Source organism: Sardina pilchardus, chromosome 18 (genome assembly GCF_963854185.1).
Source record: "Sardina pilchardus chromosome 18, fSarPil1.1, whole genome shotgun sequence".
Lineage (NCBI taxonomy): Eukaryota > Metazoa > Chordata > Actinopteri > Clupeiformes > Clupeidae > Sardina > Sardina pilchardus.
The window spans coordinates 13,567,707-13,587,612 of record NC_085011.1 but is presented as its reverse complement, the minus strand read 5'-3'; the positions used below and the strand labels follow the sequence as shown (position 1 = coordinate 13,587,612).

Below are 19,906 nucleotides of genomic sequence, written 5' to 3'. Positions count from 1 at the left end.
TCCGGTGTGCAGTCCTGTCTGGATGAAGACGCCATAAAAATGAGCTGGGCAAACACGAACTGCACAAACACAACAGCCACATGAGAACCAGTGGCAAGTCAAATCTAAGGATAAAACCTCTGCTTGGACAGCATCCACAACGGTTCAAATGTCACAATAAATGTGTCATTTTCACTTGGCAATCGCTGCAAAGTATCAAAGTCCTTCATTGCGTTCAATTTGTTTAAACTGAAACTTCCAGTGAGCACTGGTAAATGAGTAACGATCACCACATTGGGACTTGTCTGGTAGTGCCACCATTCACGCTACTTTCTGTAGCACTCCTGAAGGCATGATAATGACACTATCGGGGTCTTGGTGAGACAGATGCTGCCGACTGTCGAGCACTCCGTTTCCCCGTAACAGGTCTGTCAAAACGTAGCGGGAAAGAGATGATGGGTCGTGTGATTGCTCTGTGCACATCATCATGACCAGAGATACTTTCTGAGACTGTAGCATTGGGCTAAAGAAAGCCTATAATCATTTCTCTCTCCTGTGATTCCCTTTCAGTGGTAGACATTTGTATTGTATAAAATACTGTTGAATCTTTTCAAAAGGGCCCAAGAGCATCAATGTGTGTGTTTTTTTTTATTAGAAATCTATAAATCAAACAGAAACAGATTGCAGACATGGCTGAGAGAGAAAAAATAACGGCCCCTGAAGAAAAGACTGATAATCAGTTTCTCTGCATAATATTTTTCAAAAAGACACCTTTGAGTCCTCTCCTCCTCCTTAGAAACAGTAACCAGCAGCCATCCATGAAGAATACGCCTTTAAAATGGCCTTCTGATTTGATGTATTCATTACTATGGGATGGCATTTTGAAATCACCACTTCCCACCTCTGACAGGTGCATAACCCCCCCCCCCTCCCCTGACGAAGAGCAATAGCGATGCATGCTGACAGAACGCCTAACTAAACTATCATTTCTCATGCCCACAGACCTTGGGGTGTGACCACTTGGTTTACAATTGCAAGTCGAGACAAGGTTAAAATCTTTTACAGGTCTTGGGAAGAGTTTTGAATAAAATATGGCCGACAATAAAAATGTTGCCAGCGAGGAGCACAGCGGCGCAGACAGGTCCAGCTCACCCCGGCTCAACTGACCTTTCCCCTCAAGGATGTGCAGCATCTCAGGCAAAGCTTTTTCAACTGCTTAATTCAAAATCAAACATTCACCTCGCTCCCTTATAAAGCCAGCCTACGGGAAATCAATTTGGTTATGTGTGAAGAGAGGCCATAATGATGACCACCTTACTATTTACTATTGTCTTGCTTTTGTTTCAGTTGACACTGACTCTCAGTGTAGACTAGGTAACAGTGGACGGATGCACATAGTACAAGGACACACAATACGGTTTAAAACTAACTTTCCCAGACTGCAGTCATAGAGCATGGCATGTGGGTGTTTCAACTGTCCCAACTGCCAAAGCTGACAGGAATCAGCAGAGTTATTTAAACCAGTCCGCTACTTGCAGAGGCCTCTCTGAAACCCCCTCACCAACTCACAGCATTAATTCAGCTCCACCATCCGTATTTGCCATGCCTTCCTATCTGGTCAATTGACAGGGGACACAGAGGAATTCCATCCACTGGGAAGAAAAGCAGAGATAGCAGTGCAGGTTTCCTTCTGCCCGTTTCTACCAAGAGGAAAAAACAAATTAAATGTTTCTCTGAGACACATATTTTGAGGCAGCTTGCATACAGTCCTGGAGGTCACACAAAAAAAGCTTTTAAAAAAAAACGTTAAACTAAGAGACTGACAGAAACCCATGTATTCCGTATGCTACTGAGATTCATCATACAGCTTTCAGAACTTGGTGTGGCTGGGAGTTCTGATAGATTCCCCCGGGCAGGCAGGCAGACAGACAGACAGGCAGACAGACGTGGAAAACAGACTGATAGCATTCCATTGGCTCTCCACTTGATACTGTGCACAACACAAACTTTTTAACACCATGCACCTCTGCCAAGACAGCTGAATAGCAGCCTGTCCAACAGTGTGTTTGTTCACCGAGACGTGATGAGCCAAGTTCCCCACATCTGGGATCCGCCGGTGGTGCAGCCTAAGCCTTCAAAGGACTTGTGCACCGCACCTGTCAGTGGAGACCGATGAGGGCTGGCTCAAGTGGATTCTGGGGGGGGGGATGCGAAGCTTTGCATCAGGCTCCAAGGTAAAATACTATAGACACCAAAGGCTGACCTGTCTAACGCTTGTATGTCTAACAGCTTTGAATCATTTGCAAGGAAAGCAGCTACCGTATGTCTGATGCAAAAATCCGATAGATGGCAACAGCAAAGTAAACAGAACATTCTGGAATGTCATTGATTTGGGTATGTCTATATTTGCAAACATCTTTGATTTCCCATACCACAATATGAAGAGTGTATGTGTGTGGGGGTGGCAATGGTATTTCAAACAAGGCAACAAGACAAAAAAAGGATTAGGATTATTTTAGAATCGACCTTTAAATCATTTTCTTGTCGTATTTGCTTTGCATGGAAACATAATATAATGTAATATCACATCCCAGAGACGACAAACACACTGAAATTAAAAGTCCAAAATAAGCCGACTGGAGTCTCCACCTATAGCACCAGAGAGCAGAGGCAGAAGTGCTGCGGGCAACAGAAACTTCAGACTTCTCCAGGCGCTGAGAGATGCAGGGCCCCACTTTTCTCTGCTGTCCTAAGCAAAGATTATGCACTGCTGTTGGAAGTGCTCGGAGTGTTTCAAAGATAACACTAATGCCGTCTGAGAGGCTCAAAGCTGTGTCTCCTCACTCACACCCCATCTCAGTTTTCTCAGAGAGGAAGGGGGGGGAATAAAGATCACTTGTCGACACCGCAATCGATTGCGGAGCAAGCGAATCATCTGGACCGCAGGAGTTCCAGAAGCACAATCAACATGTCACCGTTAATTAGGCAGCGCTGGAAGATAACCGTGGAAATCCACACTCTCCCAAAAAGAGACAGGAATGTAGCAAAGTTTTGGAGGCCATTTTTTACCCCCTCGGTAAGCCTGAACTGGAGAGTAGTCCGAACTGCACACTTCCCCTTGAGACAGAGGGGCCTGATTATCTCCGCGTCCTCAGGTCTGGCGGGCATGGGTGGGGTGGGGTGGTGTGGTGGGGTGGGGTGAGGTGGGGTGGGGTGGGGTGAGGTGGGGTGAGGTGAGGTGGGGTGGGGCGGATGTGGTGGGTTTGAGTGAGGTGGGGGCACCATATTATCCTCCGGTTTCCCTGGTCACGATTTGCCCCAGCCAAAGTACAAGCAGAAGAAAGAGGAAATTGTACTAGGGGGGTTAATTAAAGTCTGTCATTATCTCCGCTCACCTCTAGCTTATAATTGCTCGGCAGCCACGAGATTACAGGGAGAAAGAAGACAGCCCCCGAAGGCAAACAAAGAAAGGAGTATGATCAGAAAGAGCCTTCGTTTCTCATCCAGGCCCTTCTACGTGATTTCTGTTATGTATCCAAGTCATGATATACCTGTCAAGAAGCCCATCACATCACATCTCTCACAGTCGTTGGAGCCCGTCTCCGGAGTTAGTGAGCACAGATCCTCGCTGGGTCTGGAAGTCTCCGCAGCTATAACTGTGGAGCTGCCCAGTGCTGACCAGGTGACGGACAACTGGGTCGAGTAAGTCTGACAACATCGCTGGCATCTTCTAACATCACGCAGAAGGGAGGTGTGAGCGGGGCAGCGGAGAGGGCATGGGAGATGGCTAATCTGACAAAGAGCCTTTTCTGTCTCTGGACAGGTCAGCAGACAGACACCACAAAGCATACAGAATGACATACATTTACTGAAGCTTTTAACACTATAAAAAAAAACGTACATGCACTGACAATTTCACTGACTTTCTGCTGAGAAGTCTGTTATACGACAATGAAATGCATGACTGTGATTTGAAAAACTCTCCCTGTCCCTGTCTTTCAATAAAATAATTTTAAAAATTCCCCAACCTGTATGTGATTGGCTAAATTATCGCAAAATTAACATGAAGTAAGTCAAAATGCCACCAATGTAAATGTGTGTGTATTAATATGTGCTTAAAATAATTTCCCTGTGCATTTCCTCTGTGCCTCGAGGCTTTGGGCATAATGTCCTCTTCTCCTAAAACGAATTATGCTTTTCAACACCCCACTCTCAAGCGGCTTGCCCACATCTACAGGGAGCTATATGAAGCAGAATGTTCAAGACACTGTGTCACCCTGTTGGAAAAAAAAGGAGAAATATGACAGGTCTATGCTGGGCTGCTAACTTTGGGATTATGGAAAGTCACGGTGTTACATCAACAATTATCAACAATGCTCTACCATGCTGGATATAAACCATCCTCATGAAACATTAGCCCTAACTGGCACAGCTACTAACGCCACCGGATAATCCAACTGTGTGCATTTCCATTGTAGATCAGCCTCACCTACACACAGTCTTTTGTCAATGGAGGAGATGTGTGCAGCACAGGCAGCATACAGTACAGTGTGGGAGGAGGTGAAACATTCAGTAATGCGGCGAGCCCAGCTATGGAGATAGACATGTAGAGAATAGCAACACAGCTTTTCTTCAATTCTTCACAGAAAAGCTTTCTTCACAGACGGCTCGCACATCAAACATGAAAGAGTCTCTGGATAAGTCCCTCTGAGATACACACACAGCACCTGTCTACCTCACAGGGAAGTGTACCCCTCCTGCTGTCACTCAGGCTTGTGCGTCCGTCTGCTGTTAGCCCCAGTGTGCAGGCCACCCCTGTGAGTGTCCAGTGAGCCTCATGCGTTTGCTCTGGGCTCGGAGATGAGGAGTCCCTCAGGGCACAGTACAGGGCCCCCTGGGGGAGGGGGAGTACCTGGGGCCACACAGACCTCACAAACCTCTGGGGCTGACCACATCAATCCTCAGCAATCCTCAACCCACGGCCGCCTCGCGAAAAATGAGGGAAAAAAGAAAGAGAGGGGGGGGGTGGGGAAGAGACTCTACATGGGCTCAGCCTGAGCTTGTGCACCGCAAAGTGGGTCAGTGTAAAGATTATGAAGAGCAACTCTGTTGAGTCAGCTAAAGCACAGCAGCAGGCAGGCGGCGTTTTCAACTTACTGGAGGTAGCGGTGCAGGCAAAAACCCCTTTAATGCAAATGCCTGCCCTGAGGGGGGGGGGGGGGGGGGTGGTGCTTCAGAAACGAAGTTTGATAAAGTAAGCACAGTAGGCAGACACCTGGGATGCCTGATATAAGAGGTTCAGGCGTTTAATGTGTGTTTTCATTGCTCGTTCACACTTTGGAGATCAAATATGTAGAGTGTGTGTGTGTGTGTGTGTGTGTGTGTGTGTGTGTGTGTGTGTGTGTGTGTGTGTGTGTGTGTGATGTTCTTAGCATCAAAAATATCCAAGTCCTATGTTCTGGGGCAGAGCACCATTTAGGCTACATTATCTTAAGCCTTAAATGTGTTAAGCAGGTGCTGCATTCAGTGCAAATAGACCACAAAACCAAATTAATCCTCATGTGAATATTGCTCAATGCAAAAGGTGCAATTCCAAACAACCTGAAATAGCAACCTCGAAGAAAACAAAGCAGCCAGGGCGCTGCAGAGATGATTTTAATGATGCTCATGCCAAGTGCTGTAGTCGAGCTGTCACTGGCATTGCAGTGGCATCTGAGCATGACTGACAAAAAGTGCCACCTGGTCTCTGCGGGCAGATTAGTGGGTAAACACACAGCTTACCCGGCCTGGAGAGATAGCTGTGGCTCCGCTTCGCTCGGCGCGCAAAAAGCCCTGCCACTGCTCAGTAAACACTCGCCCATAACCTCTTGATGAGTCTCGTGGCATTAGTCTCAACAGCACTCCAAGGCTTTCTGGTTTATATGCATGAAATGATGATGTGACCCCCCCCCCCCTACACACACCCCCCATCCCACCCTTGTAAAGCAGGCAATCTGGATGAAGCAGATTTGGACAATATGGCTGCCCTGGTATTTGGCCTGTTTTAGTCCCCTCATCCGAAGAGTGTCTTTACAAGACCAAATAAAAAAGCTGGCCATGGCATTTGCATTTTCAAAATAATAATAATAGAAAAAAACATGGCAAGTGCTGTAGTGGCCCAATTGGAAAAGGCCACCAGCTCATCATCAAGAGAACCTGAGCTCATCTCTCGCAATGAGACCCCATTTGGACAATCCACAGGCTGTTGTTTGCATTCTGCATGCTAGCCTCAGACACCACACGTCCAACTGTGTTGGGGCAAGACTCTTGTTTTGACACAAAACATACAAGGAGATCAGTATGTAGCCTTTGAGAAAGCTGAGAGTAAATACGACACTGTCAGCTGTCAGTGATGTCCAGTGTTAGGTCCAGTGCACAAACACACCACACAATACACGAGAGGGACGGGGGGGGTGAAGAGGAGGGAAGACAAGAGAAGAGAGGAGAAGAGAAGAGGAGGGAAGAGAAGAGAAGAGAAGAGAAGAGAGGGGAAGAGAAGAGAAGAGAGGGGAAGAGAAGAGAAGAGAAGAGGAGAGAAGAAGAGAAGAGAAAGGAAGAGGAAGAAGACTGACAGGAAACGTGCGCGCTGCACACCTGTAGTGGGCAACACGTGGCTCCTGACATCTGTAGAACGGCAGAACAGTGAGCGACCATTTGGGTGCTTTTTCGGGAAAAACAAGGCAGCAGACACTGAAATCTGAGTCCAGTCGGTCTATTTTTTTTTTTTCCCCAACCACCGAGGCACAAAAGACAAGTTGTCTTTGATGGCCAGATGGGCTGTGTGCTGTGACTAAATGCCAGGCAGTCCTCTTGACTGATTTGCATTCTGGGAAGGCAATGTCCCCGAGCCACCCCTCCCACCCCCACGCCCACCGCGTGTCTCGAGCGAGAGGAAGAAATCACTTCGGCGCTCGCTCACTGCAGCCAGTGTGGAATTCAGACTCCAGTGTTCCGTAACAGGGAAAGGAACGGGTAAGCCATAAGAGTGGGGAGCGCTGCCAAGGAACCGCATCACATTACGCAACGCACAACTATGGGATGGCGAGTGAATCACACCTCCGCCCAAAGCCAAAACACTGGCGAGGACTGCCCTTTAGTTGATACTAGCATACAAAACAACAGCACCAGCTAATGCATAACACAGCACGCTCACCCACTAATCACTAATCCACAAACTTGGAATACTCATGGTGAGTCTCTTTCCAAAATCACATTTCTGCAGGGAATGATGTCTTGAATGGGTTTTTACAATTTTACTATTTATTCATTTATTTATGTCAACGCCACATAAAACACATATGCACTGGCTTTCTTGTCCATGTTGAGGAGCACCGCAAACGTGGACCCAGAGATAAAATAAGTGCAAGGTCTGACTGATTACTGTCCAGCATGGGTCTTGATTACATGAGTGACGCAAATGGATTCAAGCCAGTGGACAGCAATGCAGCGCTAAATAAAGATTTCACTTTGGAACTATTAGCCACACAAACAGGCCACACAAAGAGGGCGAGACACACACACACGCACACACGCACACGCGCACACACGCACACACGCACACGCGCACACGCGCACACGCGCACAAACGCGCACACGCGCACACGCGCACACACGCACACACGCACACACACACACAGTCGGAGAAAACACACGCGGCACACCCGTGCAACATTCTCAAGCTCTCCAAAACACCTGATTGGAGTGCCCGGTGCTCTTGAAGCCTGAAGGTGACTAAGACGTGATGAGAGCTCGTGGATGGGAAACACCTTGCCTTAGCACATCTATTGTGAGGGACACCACTTCACGATCTCTGGACACAACACTGGCCCGCTGGTGCTTGTTGGAAACAAAGGCCGGGGCCAAATGAAGTACCTCCCACCAATCGACAGACTGTCCAACACAGGCACGGCCAACGGCTCTCCCTACCACACGGAGCCCAGCTGGTGCTAAACGACGCTAATTGCTGAGGGAAAACAACATTAAAATGATACAGGACCACTACACTATCTGCTATCAACATGCTCTGCACATTTTGAAGTGATCATATCATTGACTAGTTGACCACTGACTGGTTCTCATGCCGTAGGATAATATGTTTGCTTCAAGGTTTGTTAGGGGTTGAAGCAAAAAAGACTAGACTCGGCATGTTATTTCAGCTGTAAAATACACATAATTCAATAATTCAAAATTCAACTCTGGGATTATGTGAGCCAACAAAAATGTGATTGAAAAGGTTTAGCTAGAAACTAAATCAAGAAAAAGGGCAAAATGTTACAATAGCTGGGTTGACACTCTGAGGAAACTAAAGTACTCAGTCAGGTGCCGCTATTGACACCCGAGCATTACGGCATTATCCCATTCGGCAACTGTGAGACTTTGAGTCTCTCCACTGAAAAACAACGTGTCTCAGTTTTCCTCTGTGCGCTGACAGCAAAACTGTGGCTCAGCAGACAGCCAGGGGCTTACTGGTGACAGAATGGTTATTAGTGTCATTGTTCCAGTCACCTGCCGCATGCTAGGGTGTGTGTGACTGAAAATGAGGATGTGTGTAGTTCATTGGTTTGTTCCCTCTCCTGCTCATTCTCTCACAGAAACTCATTTATAAACGCACAGACACAGACACACAGACACACACACACACACACACACACAGATATATATATACATATTTCACATGTACTGGAAAGGCATCAAACTAAGCACTCTACGCTCATCCCATCCGTGAGATACCAGCATCCAACAGAATATTGATGAGCCAATGACTAAACATTTTTAATAACCACATTCTAATGAGGTGACACCATTATGAGACACTTGAGTCTGTCAGGATTTGCTCCCCCCCCTCCTCCCCCTCCTCCCCCTCCTCCCCCCCCCTCCCCCCGGCATGAGCCGTGCTGTTCCATCACAGCACATCTGCACCTTCACCACCCGAGCCCACCCCTCCCCCCCCCCCGCACATGATGCAGAGGCTTAGCGCGCCGCTGAGCTTTACAGCAATCACGCCGCCGCCACTACCACCACCACCACCACCGCCGCCACGCCACAGGCTCGCCAAGCCACACCAGCACTGCGTCGCCCGCGCCCAAACCATGCCGCAGTCACTGAGTGCAGCGGCTAGCCCCCTCTAATCCCAGTTTTAACCCACATTCCCCCGAGGGGGCAGGGAGCCGGCTCTCCTCCAGGGCTTTTACCAGCTCTCTTTGGGGAGGGGAGGGGTGGGGTGGGGTTGGACACAAGCCTCAGTCACATACTGGAACAGAGCGAGGAAGCGGTTTGCTTTTGCTTTCGCTTCATAACACGCAACTTACTGGAAGGGTTAGCCCTTCCCCTCGGATCTGACCTTTGCCTGCACCCGCACTTCCCTTCCAGCAGGCCGAGCGAGGGAGGGGAACACGACGCCTCCACGGTCTCCACGTAAACAACCGTTTGCAGCGCGCCGCACCGCACCGCGCCGCTGCCAGCCCTCAGACAACAACCCACCGTGACCTGAATAACAATTCAACAAGGTGTTGATGGAGTGCGAAGTCCAACACCGTTATTTTATTTTATTTTTTCCTGGAAGTCTGTTTCTCTCTCACAGCGGTGACCGCGTAATGGCCTCCTCCAATTAATCCCTGCCGTGCCAAGTGTTTGTGTAGGAGTGATAGTGAAAACACGGCTCGTCGAGAGAGAGAGAGAGCTGGGGCTGTCTGGCGGTCGAGATAGAGGCGAGGGCTCTTACCTGCTTGTCGCGGTCCTTGTCCTTTGCTTTCCCGCTGCCCGAGACCCTGGAGGAGGGCACGTCGCGGGGGATGACAGAGATCTGGTGCAGTGGCATGTTCATCCCAGCTGGCCGGTGGGACTCACTCACTCTCGCTCAAACGGTCCCGCTGCCACCGACATGACGGGTGGAAAGCAATAATCCCATTCTGACAGGAGGGACGGGGAAGAGAGCAAAGGAGAAGACTGTTACAAACAGGCACACACAGCAAATCTGCCACAAGGCATACTGTAGACTGTATACAAGCTGCTGACAGGGAAACACACAAACGCACCTCATAAGGACTAAAGTACATGAGAGCCTTTATCTGAATCCTATCAGTTTATATCAATGTTGACAAGGGCAGCATAACCAATTACAAGCACTTGCTTCTCTACAGGCATTTAATGACTGTATTTATCGTAAGGGAAGTGAGACCTCGGCTCATGCTGAGAAGTCATGAAGACCATTTATAAATAGCTGGATATTTTTTAACTTCTGCTCCTGCCACCATCTGCTGCTGTCTTGGCAGCAATTACATTTTGACCTTTTTTTTTTTTTTTGCCAGTGCCAAATGTAGAGAGGCTAACGCCTTACGTACTGTAACGACCACATCTCTCTCAGTCATAAAGCTTGGTCAAGTGACCGAGCAAGCCCCCAGCTGTGGCACTGCTACTGTAGGTAGGAACTGACAGTGTGTGAGCAGCCAAGCCATAAAGAAACATGAAGTCCAGCCAGACACTGTGTACAGTACAAACAAGGAAGGGGGTCCTCCAGACTTCCCTGTGAAGCCAGGAAACACCTCAATGCCTGTTTAAAATTTAAAACATCCTTTGAGCAATTCCCACTGGGACAGGGTGAGGTAATATGATCACACATACTTTACAGTACATCACAGGCTAAATGAGCACTAGTATAGATTTTTAGCTTCTGTCTCTCGATCAATGCTTGACAGGAAGAAAATGACTCCAGACAATACTCCCCATGTGGCGGTCATCAGAAATGTACCTAAAGAACACATCAATGTATCTATTTTTGCTCTCTCCATCCTTTACAGCAGCTACTTCAGATTGGAGGCTAGTGGTCGAACGGTAAGTAAGTAATCAATAACATCCCCAGAGAAATGCACGAAAGCTCTGATGCTCTGTTGAAAGCACTGAAGGGTCCGTGACACCCTGGGGACTGGTTTACTGGACTATCAAGCGGCCATCTTTCTCCCCTCTTCCAGCCCGAGCACTGGACAGAGGGATCATGGAAACAAACTCTCTTGCTCTGCGATGACCTCAGCAATGACACATGTGGAAAGACGCGCTGGCTGGCCCATACATCTGGATTCCTCAACAGAGCTGCATGAGGGGACCCTTCCTGCCTCTTGCAGGGCAGACTTGGGGAAAAATGAAGGGTCCTTTTGTCCTTATCTAGGACAAGTCTGTATGTTGTTGTCATTGTGCCTTGGCAATGACCATCAAGTGACAGCAAAATGGTATGAGTAATTGCAACAAATGGCATATTGCTCCCATTGTTGTTTGTTGTTACTGATTCAGAGATGAAAACTAGAGTGGTAGTACTAATAGCACAGGAACAGGGACAGAACATGCAGAGAAATCAGAAAACACTCTCGAACACTCTCTACTAAAAATGTGTGAACCACCATAAGTGTAGCAGAGAGTGTGTTAATGCAATGTATGGAATTCTAAAGAGGCTTTGGAAAAACGGCACTATACAAATGCAGTCTTTGATTTAACTTATCATTTACCATTGTGTGGTCTCTTCTAAGGTAATATTTTTGTCTGAAGATCAAACGTGAAACGTGTTGAAAATCAACCAGGTTTTTGGCTTGACATGCCCCTTCATGGGACCTCTGAAGATATCAGTAGACATGACAGCCACTGCTATAGAGCCAGCACATAGAGGTATTTAAAAAAAAAAAAAAAAAAAGTGTTCAATAATGCAATCTTTGGACAGCCTAAAGAAAGGGGCCCCAAGTTCATAAATCAGGTTTGGTGTCATGCATGAAGCATGCCGTTGCTGAGATATGATCTCACTTCTTGTTTTGGTGGGATCTTGAGGGACAATCGTGCATAGTGGAACTGTCTTTTACATTCCTATGTTGTGCAAGCCTGCCTGTGAAGCGAGTGCCTGGTATAACCTACTAAAGATCAGCATTCCTCCATATCAAATTGGTGCACTGCTCCACTTCAGAATTTGAAAGAAAGTATTGAAGAGATATTGTCCTGCATACAGAACACATCTTTCATCATTTCATACTGACATCAAATATTACACCTCTGTGAGGTATGCAGTGGTTGGAAGACAAAACATTTCAAACTAGAAAAGCACTCAGAGAGCGCAGACCTCCGCCAAGCGAAAACATAACCATTGTGTATAAGCCGCAGGACAGTGTTTTATGCAAGTTAAAAGAAACAAAACCATATTAACACCATATTAACTGCCCCCATGTATTAACCTCATAGCTGAAGAAATTGAGCAAAATCAATGTATGAGCCGTGGCTAATAGTCAGGAAATTATGATAGAACCTGTCTGAAGAGTAACACAGTGTCAGAAGGGCATGGACAATGAATTAAAAGAGGAGTGATTCATGGCTACAATGATACACATAAACACCTCCCATGGCCATAGCAGGTTTATCAAGAATAACTGAAAAAGTATTTTCTGACGCCAACATGTTTCAACACTTCAGGTGCATATTAACAAGCAAAGAGTTCATAGAAGATTGAAGAGAACAGGACATGGAGCTTCTTCTCTTGACACAGCATTTACTGATTGTTTGTGAGACTCACTGTTATTTGGCACTTGACACTATACAATTTAAATTGTGAACATTAAAAAAAATGCAGATGCAAGCAGGCAGCCAGAGATTCCCAGAGTTGATTCTAACCTCTGACAGGATATTCAAAGATGTGTTTCCTCTATTCTCCTGACTGTTGAGCCATAACTTCTTAGACAGGATACAGGGCAGTGTGGCAGCTGATTACATATTTTGCCAGCAGAGCAAAATGACAGGGCTAGAAAACTGAGAGCAGAGGCAAAATGCCAACCTATCGGCAAAACAACACGTCTTACTGTATATCTGCAAGAGAGAAGCTGCAATCACAGAGGAACATGAGGAATGAGGTACAAGGGCTCTCAAAAATGTCAATCACGGTTGGGAAGCCACACTGCATTTTCTTTCCACCGAAAGCCTTTTAAAATTTCAAAAAACGTTTAAGGCTTGTGATCTCACGGTCTCATTTCACAACACTGACCCTGTGGAATTCAACAGGATTTTTTATTTGTTTCTACAGGGAGTAAGGCATTGAGAAAGATCATCGATTTCACGTCATATACTGGAACTTAATCTCTCTGTTCCTTGACCTTAAGGTATGCTCTGTTGCTATGGAACCAGAGGAAATGGAGGAGGGGACTGTTGACAGGAAAAACAGCGCGCAGAGGGAAGATCACTATGGACTTAGCGTACTGTATGATGATTTTCACCTGATAAACAGTGGTCCATACATGCAAAGTTTCATAATTATAACGAGGCCGGCTCCAGAACGGCAATCACAGCTGGACTGGGGCAGTGAAGCATGACTGTTGGTCTCTACAAACAAACAGAGATGGCATATCAGTATCCGCCGCCATCTGCTTGGCAACCGCCTGATTGGACTTTGACTCAGTCAGGCACACTTGATCAACACTGCTTGGTCCCTCCAATTTCATTTTGATTAATCAGCTCTCTGAACTATATTACTAAGCATTCACACAGCAAGGAGAATAGAAGGCAATAGGACACTTTCAATATGTGCCTCAACTGTAACAGGGGGATTTTTACAAGGGCTTGAGGAATGGTTTCACTTCCTATGCCGTTGTCTCAAACTAGCAAACATTACCACATGACAGTTGCTACACAGATAAGATCTCAGAGATGGCTAACAATTCAATGTTGATAATTCACTGGACAGTGTATCTGAACTCTCTCCCTCAACTTCAAACAGCAAGCCTCAAACAAGGAGGGAAGCAGTAGGCCTATATGGCTGCAATCTCTCTTCAGAGGTAAATGTCAATTGGACAGCTTTTAATTTCAACATAATATCGCACATCCTAATAGCCATTAGATACAATTACTTCATTAGAGTTTAGAGCAGCGCTGAACAGGCTAGCAAAAAGATGAGGTAATTGTCGCTTTTTGAGATGCCAACGCTGCCAACAGGTAATAATAGACAAATGCTCTCAGGAGAAAAAGCTGCTTGTCTGACTGACATTATGCGTCATTAGACAATAGAAAACCGATCGGGTTTTTCTGCTCAGACCCAGATACCACACACACTGGTCAGTCAATTTGATGTGCAGGGAAGCCTTCACTAAAGTTCTACATCAAGGACACAGGGCTTTGAGGTCTGACAGAGGAGGAGATCTTACAGGCATTAGTTTTTTTAGCCCCATGTCAACTTCCTCACAGTTTCACTATGTGACTTTTGATGACATTGACTCACATGAGCACCATTCACATGAGGGTTTCGAGGAAAGGCATGAGGCCATCTGGGCAATACCATATGAACCTGCCACTTGAAAAACATGCTCCAGATGTCCACTCGAACACACTTCCGGTATGTTTCCAAGTTTTTCTTGGTCAAACACTGGCCTCAGACTCTATGTCACAAACATACTGGGCACTGAGTGACTTACTGCATTGTGTCAAAATTAACACAATTATAACCATACAGCAAGAACGTGAAATCTCCAGTGCCACTTGGATTGGTGTTAAAAAACCATTCAGGAAGTTGCTCTTTAAAACATTGCAAACATCTGATGGTTGTTCTATTCAGTGAATACATGACATGCGAAGGATGACCTAAAGGTCATGTAATTGCGTAAACAATGTGAGTGCTGGGAGCCTGTGTGCTGTCTAACACTGTACACCTGCAGCACAACAGAAGAGCGTTGTTATTCCAACAATAAACTACGCTTAACTGCTCCTCTTAGGTCCTAACGGAAAGGCTCATGTTTCTCAGACTTGATCGTCACAGGCACATGCTTATCAGACCATTTCAGAACACGCTCCACAGAAACACACACAGAGTTTTTGATTGCTGTTTATCCAAAAACCACTGACAGCAGCACCAATGAGACAGCTCAGGCAACATCTACACTCCCCCATCCTTTACCTTTGATTGGTTTGGCACTGTCTACTCTGGACAACCTGAGCGCACGCACACAACTCCCCCATATATTTTTCACAATCATTCAAAGCCCTTGTGAAGACGACGACAGTAATGGTGCCGCCCTGTGCATCTTTATCAGTGGACACACATCACTCTCCACTGGTTCCAGCTGAGGCTGCACTTCCCTCTGAAGCTTTATCTCTCCAATCCATTTGCTTAACTGAACAATAAACACATACAGCGGAATCTGCAGGCACTGATACAGTAGCAAACAGAACAGTCTCTCTGTAGACAACCAAGGAGACACAGGGAGGGGAACTAGAGCAATGCCATTTTGTACACACACTAAAAAGACCTGATGCCAGCATGAATACGGGTGTTCTAACAGACGTCACAGTTACAAAGAATCTAATACCTAGAGCCAAGAAAAGTCTATGACTGACACTCATGATGGCTCAATCTAACTTCCTTTCGGCAACATGCCCTGGTGATGTACTTTTGTTTCTCAAACATTATTACTGGCAAAATCCTCTTCCTGTTTCCAAGAAAAGTTGCAAAAGCAACATTAAACAGACTGCAGAGTCTGATATGGCACTGAACGCAAGAATGCTCTAGGGCTACATACAATTAAATGTCTGTGAACTGCAATGACCTTTTGATGTAGTGATTAGTGATGTCTGTATGAAGTAGGGCAGCATGACTTGGAGAAAATATCTAATTGCAATTTTTCTGACAGATATTGCGAATCTTGCCATTTGCAAACATGAACTCTCAGGGAATTGATTCAGTTCAATATTCCAAATGTCTCTTTGTGTGCCACCCCTGATTGGTGAGCAAGTCCAGTGCGCAAGAAGTAATTACAGCACCCCTGACCAACTGTGAAGCTCAACAATTAGAATTGATATGCTCCTCACGCACAGCCCACACCCACCAATCAGAAGTGGCACAGCCAAGGAGGGTGACATAAATGTGACAAAATGAACTGTGCCCGATTTTTTGTAGCATGTGAAATTAGGTAATTGTGTTGGGGTCATATTGTGATTGCAATAACTGTGCAGCCCTAGCCTAGTATGAGGTCAATGAAGTAAAACACTATATAACACTAACACAATAAAACACTATACATCCAATGCTATCCGACAAAACAGGTTAGCCCGTTGATTGTTCTGGTGCTTATTAATACTGTACATTAGAAAGACCGTGAGGGCAATGAAAGTGGGAGCATCCTGGTGTACAGTAGAGTCATTTGTGGCTCAATTCATGTGATGGGGAGCTTTCCTTCCCTTCTGAACCACACACCCGTCTCCTCGACCCCACTCAGGAAACAGACAGGAAATGTAAAATCAGTGTCAGCGTCTGTACACTAAACGTCACAATGAACCACCTGAAGATGCAGGACCGCATGATTATGGCTGCACAGCCATCCTGTCTCAAGCTCATGTATCTAGAATGATGCAAAGATGACTTGAGACAGGTCAGGAAATTCTTATTTTAAAATGTCTTCTTAGAGTATATACTGGAGTACTATAGGTGCTCGCTTGTGGAAGTACAACAATACAGCCAGGCTGTTATTCGTGCTATATCCAAGCTAGAAAAAGGTAGCAACCATTTTAAAAACAAGTGGTATGTGGAGGGACTTTTGATTCATTCACCAGTAAAATAGAAATCTATAGAGTTACAGTAAAACGTTTGAAAATAATACAAAAATCACACACATTTGATCTATATACCAAGAACTTCCTTATTTCCTTATCTCGCTATCTGCATGAAAATATGAATCCTACTGAAGGTCTGTTACAACAAAGTGGCACAAATGTTGATTTTTTTTCATGTGCATTGTGGACTGCGGACCAGAACACCCTCAGATCTGACGATCTGTCGTGTCTGCCGGCGGATGTATCAGCATGGAAAACATGACATGCTTTTGCATGCAATACAAAAACCCAGCCTGAATCCATTGTTAACTTTGTCCTTGTTGACATGTTCACAGTGGCAATGTTGGCGTCTCCCTGGAGAATCTCCCTGGACGTGGATTTAGATTGTATGCTTTCATCTGATGACACACCTCAATCCTCTAACTACCTTCAGCCCAAACAGAAATCTGAAATGACTTTACAAAATGAACAGAATTTAAATGACTGGACCCACTAAGAACTCCTATCGCATTGCACAGCTTGCACAGAGCCACTCCAGGAGGCTCATTTAAAAACAGATACTCATGTCTACCTGCCCCAATTGCTTCCCTGAGATTGCTTCTGCTAAAGAGAGGGTCGGTGTGTTTGCCAATGGTGCTGTGAAAGAGCAGCCTTTCTTGCATTACTCTGTGTCTCTTCCTACCAAACCGATAAATGTCATTTACTTTTAGTTCACAACGTATGTGGTTTTACGGCTCCTGGGGATGTATTCATTATGTGCATGCATGTGTGAGTCTTTAGGCCTACGGTATTTAAGACCATTTGACACAACCGAAGACAGTTTACAGTGCTACCACCACAACTGGAATAGACTGGATCAACATAATCTTTAAATCATAACATTGCACAAACTCACTGTTCCCCTCCCTGCTTCTCAAAAAAAACCTTTGTGGTGGAATAGAGCATTGCTGAAGGCATTCTGCATTTTCACATTTATGGATCCAGAACCAGAATGTGCACACACAGAACATACTGAATCTGACAACAACTGTACATGGGGCTTGCCCTTAAATATTGCCAAAAGATGGTAGGCCTATATGCAATTACATATACACTTTCTACAGTAGGCAAATAAATCTGTTGTAGCCTATAGAAGTAGGCCTATGTTTTATATATAGCCTATTCAGAATTGCATCTATTTAGGATTCAATGCAAACTGACCATAAACTGGTGCAATATACAATGTAGCCTACAGTTTTGCCACAAATGTATCAGGCCTAATGCCAATAACAGTCAAACCAGCAAAAACTGTCCGTGCTGTGGTAGCCTATGAAATGCTATTGTAATGTTTCGTTGTCTATTCTAATTCAATTTAATCAGAGAAGATACCGAGACTGAATGTTTACAAGAATAAATGCTGAACTGAATTGTATTGCTGATGAAACATAATAGGCTGGATAATAGGAAAATAAGGCGCTGGACAATTTGATTTTAAATGAATTTGAAAAACAAGGTGTTATGATATGATATCACTTCGCAATAGTCTTAAAATTCAAGTCCCATCACGGACCATTGTCTAACAATCTGCCAACCGTAGGCAAAGTATCCATACTTGCAGAAACACCCTTAGACAAGCAACAACGTGAAAAGGAAAGCGAGAAACACACATTATCGCCAGATGAATGATGTCGCCTATGTAATATGGCAGTTAGGCAGGCTACCATAAATAATAATGGCAGTTGGCTCATCATAAACGACAGAACAGGGGCGTTTTAGCGTTAGGTTAATAATCTACTTACTTGGAGCTTGCGGATCCAAGCTGTGTATCCGAATAGCGATGTCTGCAGTCAACCGAATCGCTATAGGCTACCAACTGACGCTGCTGGCTCATTGTCTTGAATAAACGCTCGCTCGCATAATGCAATACTCTACCACGATGCATGTAACCCAGATCAAAAAGACAAAAAAATCCAAATTGAGATCATCCTCGCTGCCACGTCGTATCACGTCATACCACTACGATCAGTAGCCTAAAACAAAAGATTCTGCATCAATCATCCTGAACCCAGCCGAGTGAGTGACCGCAAATTCATAGGGCAGCCTACCCGAATGCCACACTGTTGCGAGTTGCGACGGACATAAACTAGGCTACATCATCAGGCTACACTTCTCTATACGGTGCACTCAGTGTCACATTCATTTCAACATGGGGCCATGTATCATTTAGTCTAATGCAGTGCATTGCGAATCACAACACAGCAGGTTATAGCAGTTCCATGGACTGTCATGGAATGATAATGAAACTAAACTGAATGCAACTTGCGTTTATTTCCTTCCCTCTCATCAGGCTACATACCAGAACCCATACTAGAATAGACATCCCAGAAGTTTACCTAATGATTATATGTAAAGACCAAACATTTACATTTAAATGAATACTTTCACGTAACACCTTGCCACCACGACTGCTATTATGGTTAAAGACATATAGCCGAAGTGGCAATGTCTGGATTGGAATCCTATTATTAAACTATCAAAACGTCACCATGCAGCAAGATAGCCAGTGAAGTGAAATGACACCAGTCAAAAGTGAGAAAATGCAGACACTATCCTCAAGATTGACTCACCTTTTACTTGTTTTCCAGACAACTGGCGTTGTTTTGATTATTTCATAGTCCCCATTTGATTGTATGCGTCACAGACTTCCGCGTTAGTGGTGGTAAAATTGCAGTGGGGGAAAAAAAGATAAATTGAAAAGGGCATGCGCATCACAGGGCGTTCTACTCGGTAAGGCAGTGGCTCTGTTGAATTTGGCAGAAGTGCTATGCCCGTAGGACAATTCGAATTATGGACAGGCAGATCTTTTAAGCTTTGTTTTTGCTGGACCTTACTTTGCCAATATCCAAGTTGTCGTTAAAAGATAATATTCATGCATTATGTAAAATCAAGCCAATCAAAGACTAAATGTAATACTACTGAATGAATACCAATGACAGGACTGCTTGTGCAATCCTTAATATTGCATTTTCTGAGTTAACCTTTTAATGTCCCTCCAATGAGAGCGGTCTCTTGTGATTGAGGATTTTTTTATGCAGCTATATTAAAATATGTGTCTCTCCTCCACATTTCCACATGAAACTTTAAAGACCAGTCATTGTGTGAATGTCTGGATTTGCTCGCTCCTGCTCTGCTTTCACTCAGTTGTTGAGGACAACAGCCTCTCTGTGCAGTCTGAGATGTGTGGGTGCTTATTTGAAAGTGGCAAGTGCTCCAGCCAACGTGTCAGGTTTTGAAAGTGCACATGCTTGACGCATAACAAACAAAAAGTGCTTTATAATCCCAAATAGGGAAC

At 45.2% G+C, this 19,906-nt stretch overlaps 1 protein-coding gene across 2 annotated transcripts in view; it reads right to left on the bottom strand.

Moving 5' to 3' along the window:
- marchf8 (membrane-associated ring finger (C3HC4) 8) overlaps positions 1–19,311 on the bottom strand; it is a 62,465-nt gene extending 43,154 nt beyond the window's left edge. Inside the window, exons 1-2 of one of the 2 annotated variants that reach the window (XM_062518972.1) lie at positions 19,182–19,311; positions 9,740–9,926 (exon numbers count right to left, since the gene is read on the bottom strand). In XM_062518972.1, the coding sequence (XP_062374956.1) occupies positions 9,740–9,841 (102 nt within the window). In that variant the 5' untranslated portion in view covers positions 9,842–9,926; positions 19,182–19,311. Of the gene's footprint in view, positions 1–9,739; positions 9,927–18,353; positions 18,674–19,181 lie in introns of those variants that run through there. The other variant, XM_062518971.1, reaches the window with a different exon arrangement.
- Between the last annotated feature and the right edge of the window lie 595 nt (positions 19,312–19,906).